General features: G+C 36.2%; 1 protein-coding gene across 1 annotated transcript in view; it reads left to right on the forward strand.

Moving 5' to 3' along the window:
- The window catches only part of LOC129563936 (sodium/hydrogen exchanger 2-like), a 107,303-nt gene that overhangs the window by 52,946 nt on the left and 36,840 nt on the right, over nt 1–17,517 (forward strand). The window contains 2 exon segments of the mRNA XM_088834275.1: nt 2,246–2,442; nt 16,353–16,442. Of these exon segments, the coding sequence (XP_088690401.1) occupies nt 2,246–2,442; nt 16,353–16,442 (287 nt within the window).

A 17,517-nucleotide genomic window follows, 5' to 3' on the forward strand; every position in this document is an offset into this window, starting at 1 on the left:
CATTCTCCCAAATCATCCCACCCTCGCCCTCTCCCACAGAGTCCAAAACACTGTCCTATACATCTGTTTCTTTTGCTGTGTTATATACATGGTTATCTTTATCATCTTTCTAAATTCCATATATATGTGTTAGTATACTGTATTGGTGCTTTTCTTTCTGGCTTACTTCACTCTGTATAATAGGCTCCAGTTTCATCCACCTCATTAGAACTGATTCAAATGTATTATTTTTAATTGCTGAGTAATACTCCATTGTGTAAATGTACCACGGCTTTCTTATCCATTCGTCTGCAGATGGACATCTAGGAAAGAAGCCATACAGATGGCTAACAAACACATGAAAAGATGCTCAACATCACTCATAATCAGAGAAATGCAATTCAAAACCACAATGAGGTACCATTTCATGCCAGTCAGAGTGGCTGCTATACAGATGTCTACAAGCAATAACTGCTGGAGAGGGTGTGGAGAGAAGGGGACCCTCTTACACTGTTGGTGGGAATGCAAACTGGTACAGCCACTATGGAGAACAGTGTGAAGATTCCTCAAAAAACTCAAATATAGCGTTACTAGACTTGAATTCTGGTAATTATACAGAGAAAGAGTGATTAGAAATTTTTATTACATATATTTAGGCAGCATTTAGTTCAGTTCAGTTCAGTCGCTCAGTCGTGTCCGACTCTCCGCGACCCCATGAATCACAGCACGCCAGGCCTCCCTGTCCACCACCAACTCCCGGAGTCCACTCAAACTCATGTCCACAGAGTCGGTGATGCCATCCAGCCATCTCATTCTCTGTCGTCCCCTTCTCCTCCCGCCCCCAACCTTTCCCAGCATCAGAGTCTTTTCCAGGGAGTCAACTCGTCGCATGAGGTGGCCAAAGTATTGGAGTTTCAGCTTTAGCATCAGTCCTTCCAATGAACACCCAGGATCAATCTGCCTTAGAATGGACTGGTTGGATCTCCTTGCGGTACAAGGGACTCTCAAGAGTCTTCTCCAACAACAGCATTGGAACATCCTAAATGTTCAAGTGTAGATAAATTAGTTATTATTAGAAAAATAATAATATAAACAGTCAGGTGTGGCTTTGGAAGGTTTTAGCCCAAGTGATAGGAATTCTTTTCTCTGGATGGGTGGGAATAGAGGTGCTATATGCTTCCTTTGCATATTTGTATTTTTCTCTAAAAGCTACCTTTGCTTTTGTAGTAATGTGAAAGAAAATTAAAAGAGCCAAAGAGAGAGTTTTTAAAAGATAATTAAAAGATCTTAAAGTTTCAGTGGATTTAGTTATCATTTATTTTAATTTAATTATGACTGCTTTAATAGTTTGACTATGTTTTCATTTTCTGGCACTGTTTAAAATATATCAATTGAATTAAAATGTTTTTAAAAACAGAAAAATGAACCAAGATTCTTAGTCATATACAGAGACTGCAAGACTACTCCTGTGACTCTCCAAATTGCCAATACCATACTACAATGAAGAGGATATGATATTTTTTCCCACTTTCATCCCACTTGGCAAGGAATTTTGCGTTTCTGATCTTGAAGTAAACTGTCTGCTAAACTCATTCACAATAAGATAATCAAAACATAATCACTGGGAGTAAGATCTGTGGAACAAAGGTTTAACTGGTGTCCTTCAAATAGTACTGGTACATGAGAAAATACTTCTCTTGTGGTTAAGGCTACTTTTTGAGACTACCAACAAATGTGAGAAGTAAAAATCTTTGGCTGAGACTTGAGTCTCAGAACTCTAGATTCTGGGTGACAGGGGGAAAAATACAAACAAACTTGTTTTTGAAGCCTTGAGGAATATGGAAGCCTGGCTCATTAAAGATTAAAACGAACATAGGTCACATTACTTAACATTTAGGTCACTAGTTGGGTATGCTCACTAGCACTTATAAGACTGAAGAGAAATGTTATATTCTGTTTGTATTATTCTACTACTTTTGCAGAATGCCCCGGATTAGTCCACACAGGCCTAAAGAAGAGAAATGCACTGCTTTCATTCTAAAAAACTGAAAATAATAAAAGGAAAAACCAAAACACAAACAAAATAAAATGTAGCTGTTTAAAGAAAGCTCTCTGAGGAAATAAACTTTTTAATAGTTTAGTTAGTTTAGGCTTTTCAATTATTCATCACAAATCCTTAAAATTTCAATCTAGTTTAACATTATTATATTTGTAGCGTTTCCTTCTGCTGATTAATTACTCGTATTCTTCTTATTGAAAAATTTAGGAGTGCTTGTGCTGACTTTCTTCGTGAACAAATGTCATGTGAATACAGTCACCAGAAAGGACCAATTTATTATAGCCTATGGAGGACTGAGGGGAGCAATCTGTTTCTCCCTTGTTTTTCTGCTCCCAGAGTTTTCCAGAAAGAAGCTCTTCATTGCAGCAACCACAGTTGTTATCCTCTTTACTGTTATTGTTCAGGTAAACAAAACAAAATAGTACAAGTTGAAATCTTCCACTTAGATGGATATGAATGGGCCAACATTCTCTTTCTAGGTCTCAAACTGAGTTATATTTAGGAGAGACAATTATAGTGTGTGAAAGAGTCTTTCAGTTCAGTTCAGTTCAGTCGCTCAGTCGTGTCCGACTCTTTGCAACCCCATGAATCACAGCACGCCAGGCTTCCCTGTCCATCACCAACTCACGGAGTTCACTCAAACTCATGTCCATAGAGTCTTTACCATAACCTAAACAGAACATTTGCCAAAGCTGAGATATTTCTTTTTAAAGTAATAGGGGAATGGATGAAGATGCCATTTATTTAAGTAGCTGAAACCAATAGTTTTACAAGTACTGCATTTTAGATACTTAAAAAGGTAAGGTTGCGGTTGAGTGCAGAGAGGGAAATAAATGAAATACTTTAAGAATTTAATTCTATACATGTTTCAATGGCTATATTATCATATGTGAAACGAATCGCCAGTCCAGGTTCAATGAATGATACAGGATGCTCGGGGCTGGTGCACTGGGACGAACCAGAGGGATGGGATGGGGAGGGAGGTGGAAGGAAGGTTCAAGATGGGGAACATATGTACACCCGGGGAAGATTCATGTCAATGTGTGGCAAAACCAATACAATAATGTAATGTAATTAGCCTCTAATTAAAATTTTTTTAGAAAAGAATTTAATTCTAAAGAAGCTTCTCTCTTGAATTTTCTCTTTATCCTGTCCATATCATTATTTTTCTTTAATCCCCAATTTACTGCACTTTGATTTTATACATCTGGCCAAAAGAATATTGGAAAAAAATATCTAAAAACCTATTCAGCAACTTAGTGAGATAGTACTTCAAATTTAGGGTAAAATGTTTTATCTAGAAAAATGATGGTGGATGTGTGTGTGTGTGTGCGTGTGTGTAGTGGGAGAAGACAAGTCAGAAGATGTGAATTTTGCAGGCTTCTCTGTAAAATAATTATTTCTCTAGAATGGGTGAGATAATTCCTTAGGTTGTGAATTTTTTGTTTGTAAACGACTGACTAAGATTGAACACTTATAAATTTCATTTAAAACTTAATGAATTTTATTAAACATGTCCTGAATCAAATTGTGCTTTTATCTGATTAACCGATTTTTACTTTAATATGTGTCAGGTAACACAATGTTACCTCAAAATACAAAGTCATTTTATTTTTAAAATATTTTCTTTTTTTCTTTTTTTTTAAAAAATTATTTATTTTAATGGAAGGCTAATTACTTTACATTATTGTATTTGTTTCACCATACATTGACATGAATCTGCCCCAGGTGTACATATATTCCCCATCTTAAACACACCTTCCACCTCCCTCCCCATCCCATCCCTCTGGTTCATTCCAGTGCACCAGCCCCGAGCATCCTGTATCATGCATAGAACCTGGACTGGCGATTCATTTCACATATGATAATATACATGTTTCAATGCCATTCTCCCAAATCATCCCACCCTCGCCCTCTCCCACAGAGTCCAAAACATTGTTCTATACATCTGTGTCTCTTTTGTTGTCTCGTATACAGGGTTATCGTTATCATCTTTCTAAATTCCATATATATGCGTTAGTATACGGTATTGGTGTTTTTCTTTCTGGCTTACTTCACTCTATATAATAGGCTCCAGTTTTATCCAACTCATTAGAACTGATTCAAGTGTATTATTTGTAATGGCTGAGTAATACTCCATTGCGTATATGTACCACAGCTTTCTTATCCATTCGTCTGCAGATGGACATCTAGGTTGCTTCCATGTCCTGGCTATTATAAACAATGCTGCGATGAACATTGGAGTACATGTGTCTCTTTCAATTCTGGTTTCCTCTGTCTGTATGCCCAGGAGTGCGATTGCTGGGTCATATGGCAGTTCTATTTCCAGTTTTTTAAGGAATCGCCACACTGTTCTTCATAGTGGCTGTACTAGTTTGCATTCCCACGAACAGTGTAAGAGGGTTCCCTTTTCTCCACACCCTCTCCAGCATTTATTGCTTGTATGCTTTTGGATAGCAGCCATTCTGACTGGCGTGAAATGGTACCTCATTGTGGTTTTGATTTGCATTTCTCTGATTATGAGGGATGTTGAGCATCTTTTCACGTGTTTCTTAGCCATATGAATGGCTTCTTTGGAGAAATGTCTGTTTAGTTCTTTGGCCCATTTTTTGATTGGGTCATTTATTTTTCTGGAATTGAGCTGCAGGAGTTGCTTGTATATTTTTGAGATTAATCCTTTATCAGTTGCTTCATTTGCTATTATTTTCTCTTATTCTGAAGGCTGTCTTTTCACCTTGCTTATAGTTTCCTTCGCTGTGCAGAAGCTTATAATTTTAATTATGTCCCATTTGTTTAGTTTTGCTTTTGTTTCCAATATTCTGGGAGGTGGGTCATGGAGGATCTTGCTGTGATTTATGTCCAAGAGTATTTTGTCTATGTTCTCCTCTAGGAGTTTTATAGTTTCTGGTCTTATGTTTAGATCTTTAATCCATTTTGTGTTTATTTTTGTGTGCGGTGTTAGGGAGTGTTCTAGTTTCATTCTTTTACAAGTGGTTGACCAGTTTTCCCAGCACCACTTGTTGAAGAAATTGTCTTTTGTCCATTTTATATTCTTGCCTCCTTTGTTGAAGATAAGTTGTCCATAGGTGCGTGGATTTATCTCTGGGTTTTCTATTTTGTTCCATTCATCTATATTTCTGTCTTTGTGCCAGTGCCATACTTTCTTGATGACTGTGGCTTTGTAGTACAGGCTGCAGTCCAGCAGGCTGATTCCTCCTATTCCATTCTTCTTTCTCAAGATTACTTTGAGTATTCGAGGTTTTTTGTATTTCCATACAAATTGTGAAATTATTTGTTTCAGCTCTGTGAAAAATACCGTTGGTAGCTTGATAGGGATTTCATTGAACATATAAATTACTTTGGGTAATATATTCATTTTCACAATATTTATTCTTCCAATCCATGAACACGGTATTTTCTCCATCTATTAGTGTTCTCTCTGATTTCTTTCACCAGTGTGTTATAGTTTTCTATATACAGGTCTTTTGTTTCTTTAGGTAGATATATTCCTAAGTATTTTATTCTTTTCGTTGCAATGGTGAATGGAATTGTTTCCTTAATTTCTCTTTCTATTTTCTCATTATTAGTGTATAGGAATGAAAGGGATTTCTGTGTGTTGATTTTATATCCTGCAACTTTATTGAATTCATTGATTAGCTCTAGTAATTTTCTGGTAGAGTCTTAAGGGTTTTATGTTTAGAGGATCATGTCATCTACAAACAGTGAGAGTTTTACTTCTTCTTTTCCAATTTGGATTCCTTTTATGTCTTTTTTGCTCTGATTGCTGTGGCCAAAACTTCCAGAACTATGCTTAATAATAGTGGTGAGAGTGGGCACCCTTGTCTTGTTCCTGATTTTAGGGGAAACACTTTCAATTTTTCACCATTGAAGATAATGTTTGCTGTGGGTTTGTGATATTTTGCTTTTATTATGTTGAGATACGTTCCTTCTCTTTCCACCTTCTGGAGGGTTTTTATCATAAATGGATGCTGAATTTTGTCAAAGGCTTTCTCTGCATCTGTTGAGATAATCATATAGTTTTTATTTTTCATTTTGTTAATGTGGTGTATTACATTGATCGATTTGTGGGTGTTGAAGAATCCTTGCATCCCTGGCATAAAACCCACTTGCTCATGATGTATGATCTTTTTATGTGTTGTTGGATTCTGATTGCTAGAATTTTGTTAAGGACTTTTACATCTATGTTCATCAGTGCTATTGGCCAGTACTTCTCTTTCTTTGTGGCATCTTTGTGAGATTTTGGTATTAGGGTCATGGTGGCCTCATAGAATGAGTTTGGTAGTTTACCTTCCTCTGCAATTTTCTGGAAGAGTTTGAATAGGAAAGGTGTTAGCTCTTTTCTAAAGTTTTGGTAGAATTCAGCTGTGAAGCCATCTGGACCTGGCTTTTGTTTGCTGGAAGATTTCTGAATATAGTTTCGATTTCTGTTCTTGTGATGGGTTTGTTAAGATTTTCTATTTCTTCCTCAGTTTTGGAAAGTTGTACTTATCTAAGAATTTGTCCATTTCTTCCAAGTTGTCCATTTTATTGCCATATAATTGCTGATAGTAATCTCTTATGATCCTTTGTACTTCTGTGTTGTCTGTTGTGATCTCTCCATTTTCATTTCTAATTTGATTGATTTGGTTTTTCTCCCTTTGTTTCTTGATGAGTCTGGCTAGCGGTTTGTCAATTTTATTTACCCTCTCAAAGAACCAGCTTTTGGCTTTGTTGATTTTTGCTATGTTCTCATTTGTTTCTTTTGCATTAATTTCTGCCCTAATTTTAAAGATTTCTTTACTTCTACTAAACCTGAGGTTCTTCATTTCTTCCTTTTCTATTTGCTTGAGGGATAGACTTAGGTTATTTAGTTGACTTTTTTTCTTGTTTTTTGAGCTATGCCTGTATTGCTATGAACCTTCCCGTTAGCACTGCTTTTACAGTGTCCCAGAGGTTTTGGGTTGTTGTGTTTTCATTTTCATTCATTTCTATGCATATTTTGATTTCTTTTTTGATTTCTTCTCTGATTTGTTGGTTATTCAGCAACGTGTTGTTCAGCCTCCATATGCTGGCATTTTTAATAGTTTTTCTCATGTCATTGAGATCTAGTCTTACTGCATTGTGGTCAGAAAAGATGCTTGGAATGATTGCAATTTTTTGAATTTACCAAGGCTAGATTTATGGCCCAGGATGTGATCTATCCTGGAGAAGTTTCCATGTGTGCTTGAGAAGAAGGTTAAATTCATTGTTTTGGGGTGAAATGTCCTCTAGATATCAATTAGGTCTAACTGTTCTATTGTATCATTTAAGTTTGTGTTTCTTTGTTAATTTTCTGTTTAGTTGATCTATCCATACGTGTGAGTGGGGTATTAAAGTCTCCCACTATTATTGTGTTGTTGTTAATTTCCCCTTTCATACTTGTTAGCATTTGTCTTACATATTGCAGTGCTCCTATGTTGGGTGTATATATATTTATAATTGTTATATCTTCTTCTTGGATTGATCCTTTGATCATTATGTACTGTCCTTCTTTGTCTCTTTTCACAGCCTTTGTTTTAAAGACTATTTTACCTCATATGAGTATTGCTACTCCTGCTTTCTTTTGGCTTTTATTTTCATGGAATAACTTTTTCCAGGCCTTCACTTTCAATCTGTATGTGCCCCTCGTTTCGAGGTGGGTCTCTTGTAGACAACATATATAAGGGTCATGTTTTTGTATCCATTCACCAGTCTTTGTCTTTTGGTTGGGTCATTCAAACCATTTACATTTAAGGTAGTTATTGTAAAGTATGATCCCATTGCCATTTACTTTATTGCTTTTGGTTCGAGTTTATACACTCTTTCTGTTTCCAGTCTAGAGAAGATCCTTTAGCATTTGTTGGAAAGTTGGTTTGCTGATGCTGAATTCTCTCAGCTTTTGCTTGTCTGTAAAGCGTTTAATTTCTCCTTCATATTTGAATGAGATCCTTGCTGGGTACAGTAATCTGGGCTGTAGGTTATTGTTTTTCAACACTTTAAGTATGCCCTGCCATTCCCTCCTGGCCTGAAGAGTTTTTATTGAAAGATCAGCTGTTATCTTTATAGCCATCCCTTTTTCTGTTATTTGTTGTTTTTCCCTTGGTGCTTTGAAAATTTGTTCTTTGTGTTTGATCTTTGTTAAATTGATTAATATGTGTCTGGGGGTATTTCGCCTTGGATTTATCCTGTTTGGGACTCTCTGGAATTCTTGGACTTGGATGATTATTTCCTTCCCGTTTATAGGGAAATTTTCAACTATTGTCTCCTCAAGTGTTGTCTCATGGTCTTTTTGTCTTCTCCTTCTAGGACTCCTATGATTCGGATGTTGGGGTGTTTAACATTGTCCCAGAGGTCTCTGAGATTGTCCTCGTTTCTTTTAATTCATTTTTATTTTTTCCTCTCTGTTTCATTTTTGTCTACCATTGTATCTTCTAACTCACTTATTCTATCTTCTGCCTGCGTTATTCTACTTTTGGCTCCCTCCAGAGAGTTTTTTTTTTTTTTAATCTCATCTATTGCATTATTCATTGTATATTGACTCTTTTTTGTTTCTTCTATATCCTTATTAAACCTTTCTTGCATCTTCTTGATCTTTGTCTCCAGGTTATTTATCTGTAACTCCAATTTATTTTCAAGATTTTGGATCATTTTCACTATCATTATTCAGAATTCTTTATCAGGTAGGTTCCCTATCTCTCCCTCTTTAGTTTGAGTTGGTGGGCATTTATCCTGTTCCTTTATTTGCTGGGTATTTCTCTGCCTCTTCATCTTACTTATATTGCTGAGTTTTGGATGGTCTTTCCATCTTCTGGCAGTTTGTGGAGTTCTCTTTATTGTGGAGTTTCCTCACTGTGGGTGAGGTTGGACAGGTGCCTTGTCAATGTTCCCTGGTTAGGGAAGCTTGTGTCGGTGTTCTGGTGGGTGGAGCTGGATTTCTTCTCTCTGGAGTGCAATGAAGTTTCCAGTAATGAGTTATGAGATGTCAATGGGTTTGGAATGACTTTGGGAAGCCTATGTATTGAAGGTCAGGGCTATGTTCCTGTGTTGCTGAAGAATTTGTGTGGTATGTCTTGCTCTGAAACTTGTTGACCCTTGGGTGGTGTTTGGTTTCAGTATAGGTATGGAGGCGTTTGATGATTTCCTATTGATTAATGTTCCCTGGAGTCAGGAGTTCTCTGGTGTTCTCAGGATTTGGACTTAAGCCTCTTGCCTCTGGTTTTCAGTCTTATTCTTGCAGTAGCCTCAAGACTTCTCCATCTGTCATTTCCAAGGTGGTTCCCTCCGTTTTAGCTTCTTCTGTTTACTGGTCTCTTCAGTATCTAATTTCCGCCCTGACACTAGGGAGCGGTGGTGAACACTTTTTAATCTTTTATGTTTTTTCCTACCTCCTTTTGAAGGCAATGGGCTGCTTTTCTGGGTGCCTGATGTCCTCTGCCAGCATTCAGAAATTGTTTTGTGGAATTTACTCAGCGTTCAGATGTTCTTTTGATGAATTTGTGGGGGAGAAAGTGGTTTTCATGTCCTCTTCCTCTGCCATCTTGCCTTTTCTCTCCAAAGTCATTTTAAAGAAGAAACTTACAATTCCTATATGTCTTAGAATTCTTACCTAATATCTCTAATAATTTATCAATAATAGCTATGAAATGAAATGTTAGTCTCTCTGTCATGTTTGGCTGTTTGCAACCCCATGGCCTGGGGCTTACTGGGCTCCTCTGTCCATGGAATTCTCCAGGCAAGAATACTGGAGTGGGTTGTCATTCCCTTCTTCAGGAGATCTTCCTGACCCAGGGTTTGAACCCGGGTCTCCTGCATTGTGGGCAGACTCTTGACTGTCTGAGTCACCAGGGCAGCTATCTAATATTCTCCTTTGATTTTACATTTCCTCCAAGTATTCAAATGCATCTTACTCCTAGAGACTTCATCATTTGACATTTACATTTTCCCATTGATTAGTACTATAATCTATTTAAGACCCTAATTGGGGAGTTTAGGTGTTTTGGAGGGATATTGTTGGATGATTGAAGCTGTAGACAAATTGTACAATGGAAAACTTCTCATGTTATTCTAGTACCATCTAGTGGTAAAAATATTTGCAGAAATTTAAATTTTGTTTGAGAATGAAGACCCATTGGGGAGAAAGAGCAAAAGGACAATATATTTTGCTTCTTAGGAGAAGGAAATGGCAACCCACTCCAGTGTTCTTGCCTGAAGGATCCCAGGGACGGGGGAGCCTGGTGGGCTTCCGTCTATGGGGTCACGATTGAAGTGACTTAGCAGCAGCAGCAGCAGCAGTAGATATTGATAAAATTGCCATGATATGCTTCAGGTGAATGAGTGCCTGGACAACCACCAGTAGAACATGTCTTTTAATTGTTTCTTCTGTAATATACTGGAGATATTCTTGAGATATTCTGATTTGGCCATTTTTACCCCCATTATTCTTCTTGAGGGGAGAGGAGTACTAAAGTTGAAATCAGAAGACCTGGTTGCTAATCACAACTTCATTCCAGATGAACTTTCTAATCTCAGACATTTAAATGATTACTCAGGATTCTTTTTGGTTTTTTTGTAGAAAGAGGATACAGGACTTATCTTTTAGGACTGTTTTGTTATAAAGATTAAATAATAATATAAGTTTAAAAGACTTCGTATTTATAAGATAATATTGTTATTATCACTATGACTGAGCACACTTAAGTCATCTTCACATGCTGTGTCAGTTTATCAGTTCCACTTAACTACAATTTGGATTCTGCCCCCGCTGTTCCACCAAAATTATTCTTGCCAAAAGGTCTCTGCTGACTTCAAAATGGGCTTCTCTGGTAGTTCAGATAGTAAAGAATCTTCCTGCAATGCAGGAGACCTCCAAAATCCAAAGTTAGGACAATTCTTTTGTCCTAACATTATAAAACTTGTCAGCAGAGTTTCATACAGTTTACTACTTCTTTCTTGAAATGCTTTCTTTTTTGCTTTTCTTAACATCATACCCTCCTAGTGTTTCTATCTATCTGGGAATTTGCTGGATGATCCTTTTCTGTTGGGTCTCTAAATATAGGAGTTCTCCAGTATTAGGTTCTGGGCATTAAATTCTCACTATACTTTTTCATTAGATGTTTATATTCATTTTCATGGTTTCAAGTACAATATAAATTCTGATGACTTCTAAGTGTTTGTCTCCAGCTCGTCTATCTACTCTGAGGTCCAGATATTTGCATTCAACTATTACATCATACTTCTACTTGGATGTCTCACAAGAAAATCACAGCTGTGAACTGTAAAAAAAAAAAAAAAGGCCTAAAAATTGTGAGTTATGTTTTATTTAGGAAGCTTACTGAGGACTATAGCCTGGGAAACAGCCTCTCAGCTACCTCTGAGAAAGTGTTTAAAAGTGGTAAGAGAGGAGCCAGGATATATAGGAGTTTTTGCTGGAAAAAAAAAAAAGCATGTTGTTCAACATCAAAACATTGCTAATTATAAAACCCAAAAATCTGAAGTTAATGATTTCAGTGTTTTTCTATATATGGAAAGATGCAAAAGTCTGAGTGCATTGAAATGATTCCTTAGATATGCATCTTCACTTTCCAGGGGCAGTGTCCTGGTTTTTTCCATTCTGAATTCCCCTAAGGGCATAACTTTGAGGATGGTTGCAATGGCTGATGGCAGGAAACATTCATTGTTTATGGGAATGGCAGGTATTGTTAATTTTTTGTCCATACATCCAATATGTCTACAAAGGATAAATCTGATACTTATCTGTTTTTCTTCTATCTTAGTAAATGACACTGACATCTACCCATTTACAAAGATATTCTACAGAAATGTAGAATACATATTTGATTATTTCCTTTTACTTATCCCTCACAACAAGCCCTGTGGTTTCTAATTCCAAAATATATCTTCAATATATGTACTTGATTTTAAAAATATTTCTAGATATACAAAGTTGTATTAATAATATATTTTGATTCATGACACCAACACCAATTTGAATCATTGACCCAATGAAAGAAAGAGAAAGTGTTAGTTGCTCAGTCATATCCAACTCTTTGTGACCCCATGGACTGTAGCCTGCCAGACTTCTATGTCTATGGAATTCTTCAGGCAAGAATACTGGAGTGGATTGCCATTTCCTTCTCCAGGGGAACTTCCCAACCCAGGGATTGAACCAGGGTCTCCTTCATTACAGGCAGACTGTATGGTCTGAGACACCTGGGAAACCTGTTGAAAGAAAGTGAAAGTGTTAATCACTCAGTTGTGTCCAACTCTTGGCATTCATTTATTCATTCATTCATTCACTCAATACTTCTAACAGCTGTGAGCCTAGCACAAAACCCAAGAAAGTTAATGCAATGCACTATCCTATTGTCTTTCATCTCTCTCTCTCTTTACAGGTGACTGATATCTTGAATAAATCATCTATTATTATCTTGTCTTTTAAAAAATGCTTTTTGAAATCACATATTATACACATAGACAACACATAAATAATATATTGATCAGTTTAAATTATTTTTTAACTTTATAAAAAGTGTCTATATGAGGGTGTGTATATATATGCTTTGCATGTTAAGTTCAGTTCAGCTCAGTCATATCTGACTTTTTTCAACCCCACGGACTGTGGCATACCAGGCATCCCTGTCCATTACCAGCTCCCAGAACTGACTCAAATTCATGTCCATCATGTCAGTGATGCCATCCAACCATTTCATCCTCTCTCCATCTCATCCAACCATGTTTTGCATATAGCCTTCTGGAATTTTTTTGGTCTATTAACATTTTGTTACTAATATTTATTTATATATTTGTGAGTAGCTGTAGCTCATTAATTTTCAGTGCTCTACAATACTACATTTTATGATTATATACCAATTTATTTATTAATTGTCCTTTCAGTTGATAAAACTTTTCTTTTTTTAATTTTAAAGGTGGTATTTTCATGAGTATTCTCATATCTATCTTCTTGTGGAATCTCTGTGCTATATTCTATTACCATTGCCATCATCTTAGTCCAAGTTGCCATAACATTTCCTGAACTGCCTTAAAATTTTCCATTTTCCTTTCCTCTTTCAATCTATTATCACCACAGAATCAAAAGCAATGTTTTTAAAACACAAATTGTATTACATATCTTCCAAAATTCTTTTATTGGTTCTTTTCTTAACTTTCAATAAATTCCAAAACAGTTAGCATGACTATAAGCTCTCTCTAACAAATATGTCTCATGTCTACCTTTGAAACCCCATGTTTTGTGGCCATTCTCCATCTTTTTCACTGTGTTTTAAGCCTCTTGAATTGCATCAACCTTGACAAACTTTTTCTCAACTTGAGCTTTTTCCCACATGTCATTCACTCTCCCCAAAACACTATCTCCTACGTTCCTTGCAAGTCCATCTTCCTTTTATCCTTTAATCCTCAGCTATGTACAGCCTCCTCAGAGAAGAATTCCCAGGCCACTTTATGTAAATGTGTTTGATTTCATTTCTGGGAGAGCAGAAACTGTAATTAAATAAAGCCTTGGTTTGATGGTGTGGGGCTTTGTATAAGCATCTCCATTTTGGGCTTATTGTTTTGAACACTTTCATAGAATGTATCACTATATCTATCATCTATCTGTAGTTTTTTTTTTTTTTTTTTGGTCGATAAGTTGTGTCCAACTCTTTTGCCACTCCATGGACTGTAGCTTGCCAGTCTCCTCTGTCCATGGGATTTCCCAGGCAAGAATACTGGAGTGGTTGCATTTCCTTTTCCAAGGGGCTCAGTGGTAAAGAATCCATCTGCCAATGAAGGAGATGTGAGTTTGATTTCTGGGTTGGGAAGAGCCTCTGGGGAAGGAAATGGCAATCCATTCAGCATTCTTGCCTGGGAAATCCAATGGACAGAGGAACTTGGTTGGTTACAGTCTACGGGGTCGCAAAAGAGTTGGATACAACTTAGCAACTAAAGCACAACAACAATAATCTATCTTTTAGTCATTCTCTTCTCCACTTGGGTGATGTCTGTCTCCTTGCTAAACTGAATTCCATGAATGCAGAAAATAAATATGAATTATTCACTACTATATACTCAGTCTACTAGTGTGGCTCCAATGAAATGTGTAATAAATATCTGAAATAAGGAAATAAATGAATAAATAATAAATAAAAGTTAATTTGCAGTATGAATATAACATGAACATTTGTAATAAAAGTTTGAAATCAAGACTATTTTTTAAAACATGATTTTTACTGTTTTACTCAAGCTTCATTTAACCATATATATGATTTACTACAGAGATTCAAACATAAAGAATAAAATTTTGTCTCTCAACTCTTCTACATCTTTAAAAGACCAGAATATAATAGTACAAAATACGTAAAATGGGTTAGAAGAGGAGATGTCACTGAGTCAGGTTGGTTTGACACCTTTATTTTAAAAGCATTAATTTTGGTCTATCCATGGTAGACTGACTGAATAGAATGAATTTAGTTAAATGAAGATGGAGAGTCTTGTAAAAGGGTTTAAAAATGCAAACATGGAGTCAGGCTTTCAAAGACAGGTCATTAGACAGATTTGGTCATGGTGGGAGGCTTTTTGTCTGTGATAAACACTGTTAAAGGATGCAATTATATCCCATGAAAGCATTATATGTTGATTTTTTAAATGTCAGAATGAATTTAGTGGAATTGCATAACTGAAATGTCATCTAAAAAGCAGGAATTACGTACAATTATTTATGAAAACCGTGTGAATAAGATGATCACCTGACTTTGGGCAATTCAGATGCATTTACAAAAAATTGTGTAGCTCCAAATTGGGGAGGAAGCTTTTGGGGTGGCATGCTTATTTGGTGTGTTAAAGCAGTCAAGGCCATGGTAAGGCATTTTTGTCATTCAGAAGTTCTGAAGAGTTGATGAAGAACTAGGATACCCCTGAGATTCTTTTAAGTTTCTACCTTAACATTAATGAAAATTATTACCTTCTTCTTTCCACATTTTTGAAATAAGGTAAAAATAGAAACTTCATGGGAATGCTTTTACAAAGTATTTTGAAAGTGACTAAGTAGTGTGGTAGTTCATTTGAAAGCAGTAGATTTTGTTGTTTATTTGCAGCCAGGTTTTTCCATATTCCACTTCATATTTCTTACTTCAGTTCATAACTCTTTCTTAAAGTCCTTGATTCCTAATGTAGATGCCAGGGCAAATTTCATCTTCTTCCTTTACTTTGCATTCAACCATACTTTGGTTTTAAAAGACAAAACAAAACTAAGGAAAGAGAATTCTGCAAAGAGCCACTTGGCTTACAGTAGTCATGCACAGTGCCTTTAACTTCTCAACATAACTGTATCTGTTCCTAACCTCTTTCTTTTTCTTATAACAAAGCTGGGGGGGTGGTCTCCAGTCTCAAGTTATCCTCTATAATCTATTGCTTTTGTGTCTTGTGTTTTCAATCATTTATTTTCTCTCATGTATACTTACACTCTTCTCAACTAGATTCTTACCATCAACTTTAAACATGCTCAAGCAGCTCCTATTTAAAACACACTACAACTACACTAAAGTAATGTAATGTTCTCTCTTGACCACATAAAACTTTGTTGACCCATCTCTTTTATTAAGGTTACTAATGGTCATTTGCCATTCTCATTTCACTTGAGCTTTCCCAAGGATTCCATGTGTCAAACTCCCACATTCTTGAAATATTCTTTTTGTGTTTTGTGACAACTGACTTTATGATTCTCCTCTTACTTCTCTGGTTTTTCTTTCTCTGTCTCTTTTGCAACCTTATTCTCATTGTTTGTTTATTCACTCAGTTATGTCCAACTCTTTGTGACTCCATGGACTGTAGCCCACCAGGAGCCTTTGTCCATGGAGATTCTCCAGGCAAGAATACTGGAGTGGGTTGCCATTCTCTTATCCAGGGATGATGAATAATAAAGACAAAATTATATACCTGAGGTATTTGGCAATAATTGAAATGAAAATCTCTTGCAGCATTTTGACTCTGTGATTTAAGTACTTTCTGATTTTGAAATATAGTGGTAAATTTTTTTCAGGTTTTTTAAAAATGACTCACAATTTTGTCAACAATATATATGCCTGATTGACCCTTATGAGGGAAAATCACAGCTCTTCCGTATAGTGTTAGACCAATGATCCTTCTGAATTTTAAGAAAATGTTCTAAACTTTTATCATAGCCAGATTAAGACACCTGTGCATATGCACCCATACATAGACACACACAGAGACACACCAGGGAAGTACTCAAGCCACTAATTTCATATGAAAGAAATTCAGCTTTTTGTTTTTCATTTTGTAGGGAATGACTATTCGTCCTCTTGTTGACTTATTAGATGTGACAAAGAGAGGAGAGACCTCTCCAACTGTGAGTGAACAAATTCTCATTCGGGTAAGATGTCTATATATCATGTATGTCATCTTGCTGACTGGAACTAACCCTTGTATATTAGGTCTTTACATGTTAGATCTTTTTTTTTTTTTTAATTTTTTATTTTTATTTTATTTTATATATTTTTTTATTTTTTCAAAAACAATTTTAGGAATCTTTACTTAAAAACAACCTTATCTTAAAATGGAGTAACTGGTTTTATGAGCAGCAAAGTACAGAAGCAAAAATGCATTACAGGAGCATTAATTTCTACATTAGGTCACAACGTCTAGTCTGAAATCACACCCATAATATCATTTTTCAGGATATCTGGGAAATAGTTATTTCCCAGGATGTCTGAACCATAGCTACTCTATTTTGACTTTTAATTGTGAAAAAAAGATTTTTTTTTAATAGTCAAAGCATATTTCACCATTAATGACGTCAGTGTTTTTCTAGGTATGAGAAGATGCAAGAATTGGAACTCATAAAACATTTTTATGAAAAGATCTAAGTATCTGAAGGCCTGTTCTGCCAGTTTTTTTTTTTTTTTTTCAGAGCACAGAGTGCCTCATTCCTGATTTTCACCCTGAACTTTTTTCAGGGGGTGTTGAAGGTCAGCAGCTTGCAATGGTCATGATGTAATCTTTGTAGAGGCAGCTGGCAAGGACCAACTTCCAGTCAGCAGGGTCCCTTCATCGCCACATATCTGACCATGTGACACCATTTCATGGCCGTTGTTTTCTGCGGTGCTAGGAAGGCTCATTCCCAGGTACAGGGAAGTGATGGGCTACTCAGTGTGCTAAAATTGGACCAGGCCTTGCAAGTAGCAAAAGTCTCTGGACCACTATCTTACTAGCCTCCTGGTCCAGGAAAATATTTCCTCTTGTTGCTTTTTCCCATACCCAGAGTCACATTATTACAATTATTGATCTCATATGGAACTGTCAGTTCAGCATTATATCACAGGCTCAGTGAAATAAGTGACATAGAAAATAATATAGCCATAGCTAGCAGTTATTAGTCAAATATAAGTCAAGAACTTTATTTAGATAAAGCCTGGTATACTCCAAGTCACCTGATTTCATTCATTAAA

Source organism: Moschus berezovskii, chromosome X (genome assembly GCF_049115385.1).
Source record: "Moschus berezovskii isolate FMDL1 chromosome X, NW_MosBer_1.0, whole genome shotgun sequence".
In the NCBI taxonomy this organism is placed as follows: domain Eukaryota; kingdom Metazoa; phylum Chordata; class Mammalia; order Artiodactyla; family Moschidae; genus Moschus; species Moschus berezovskii.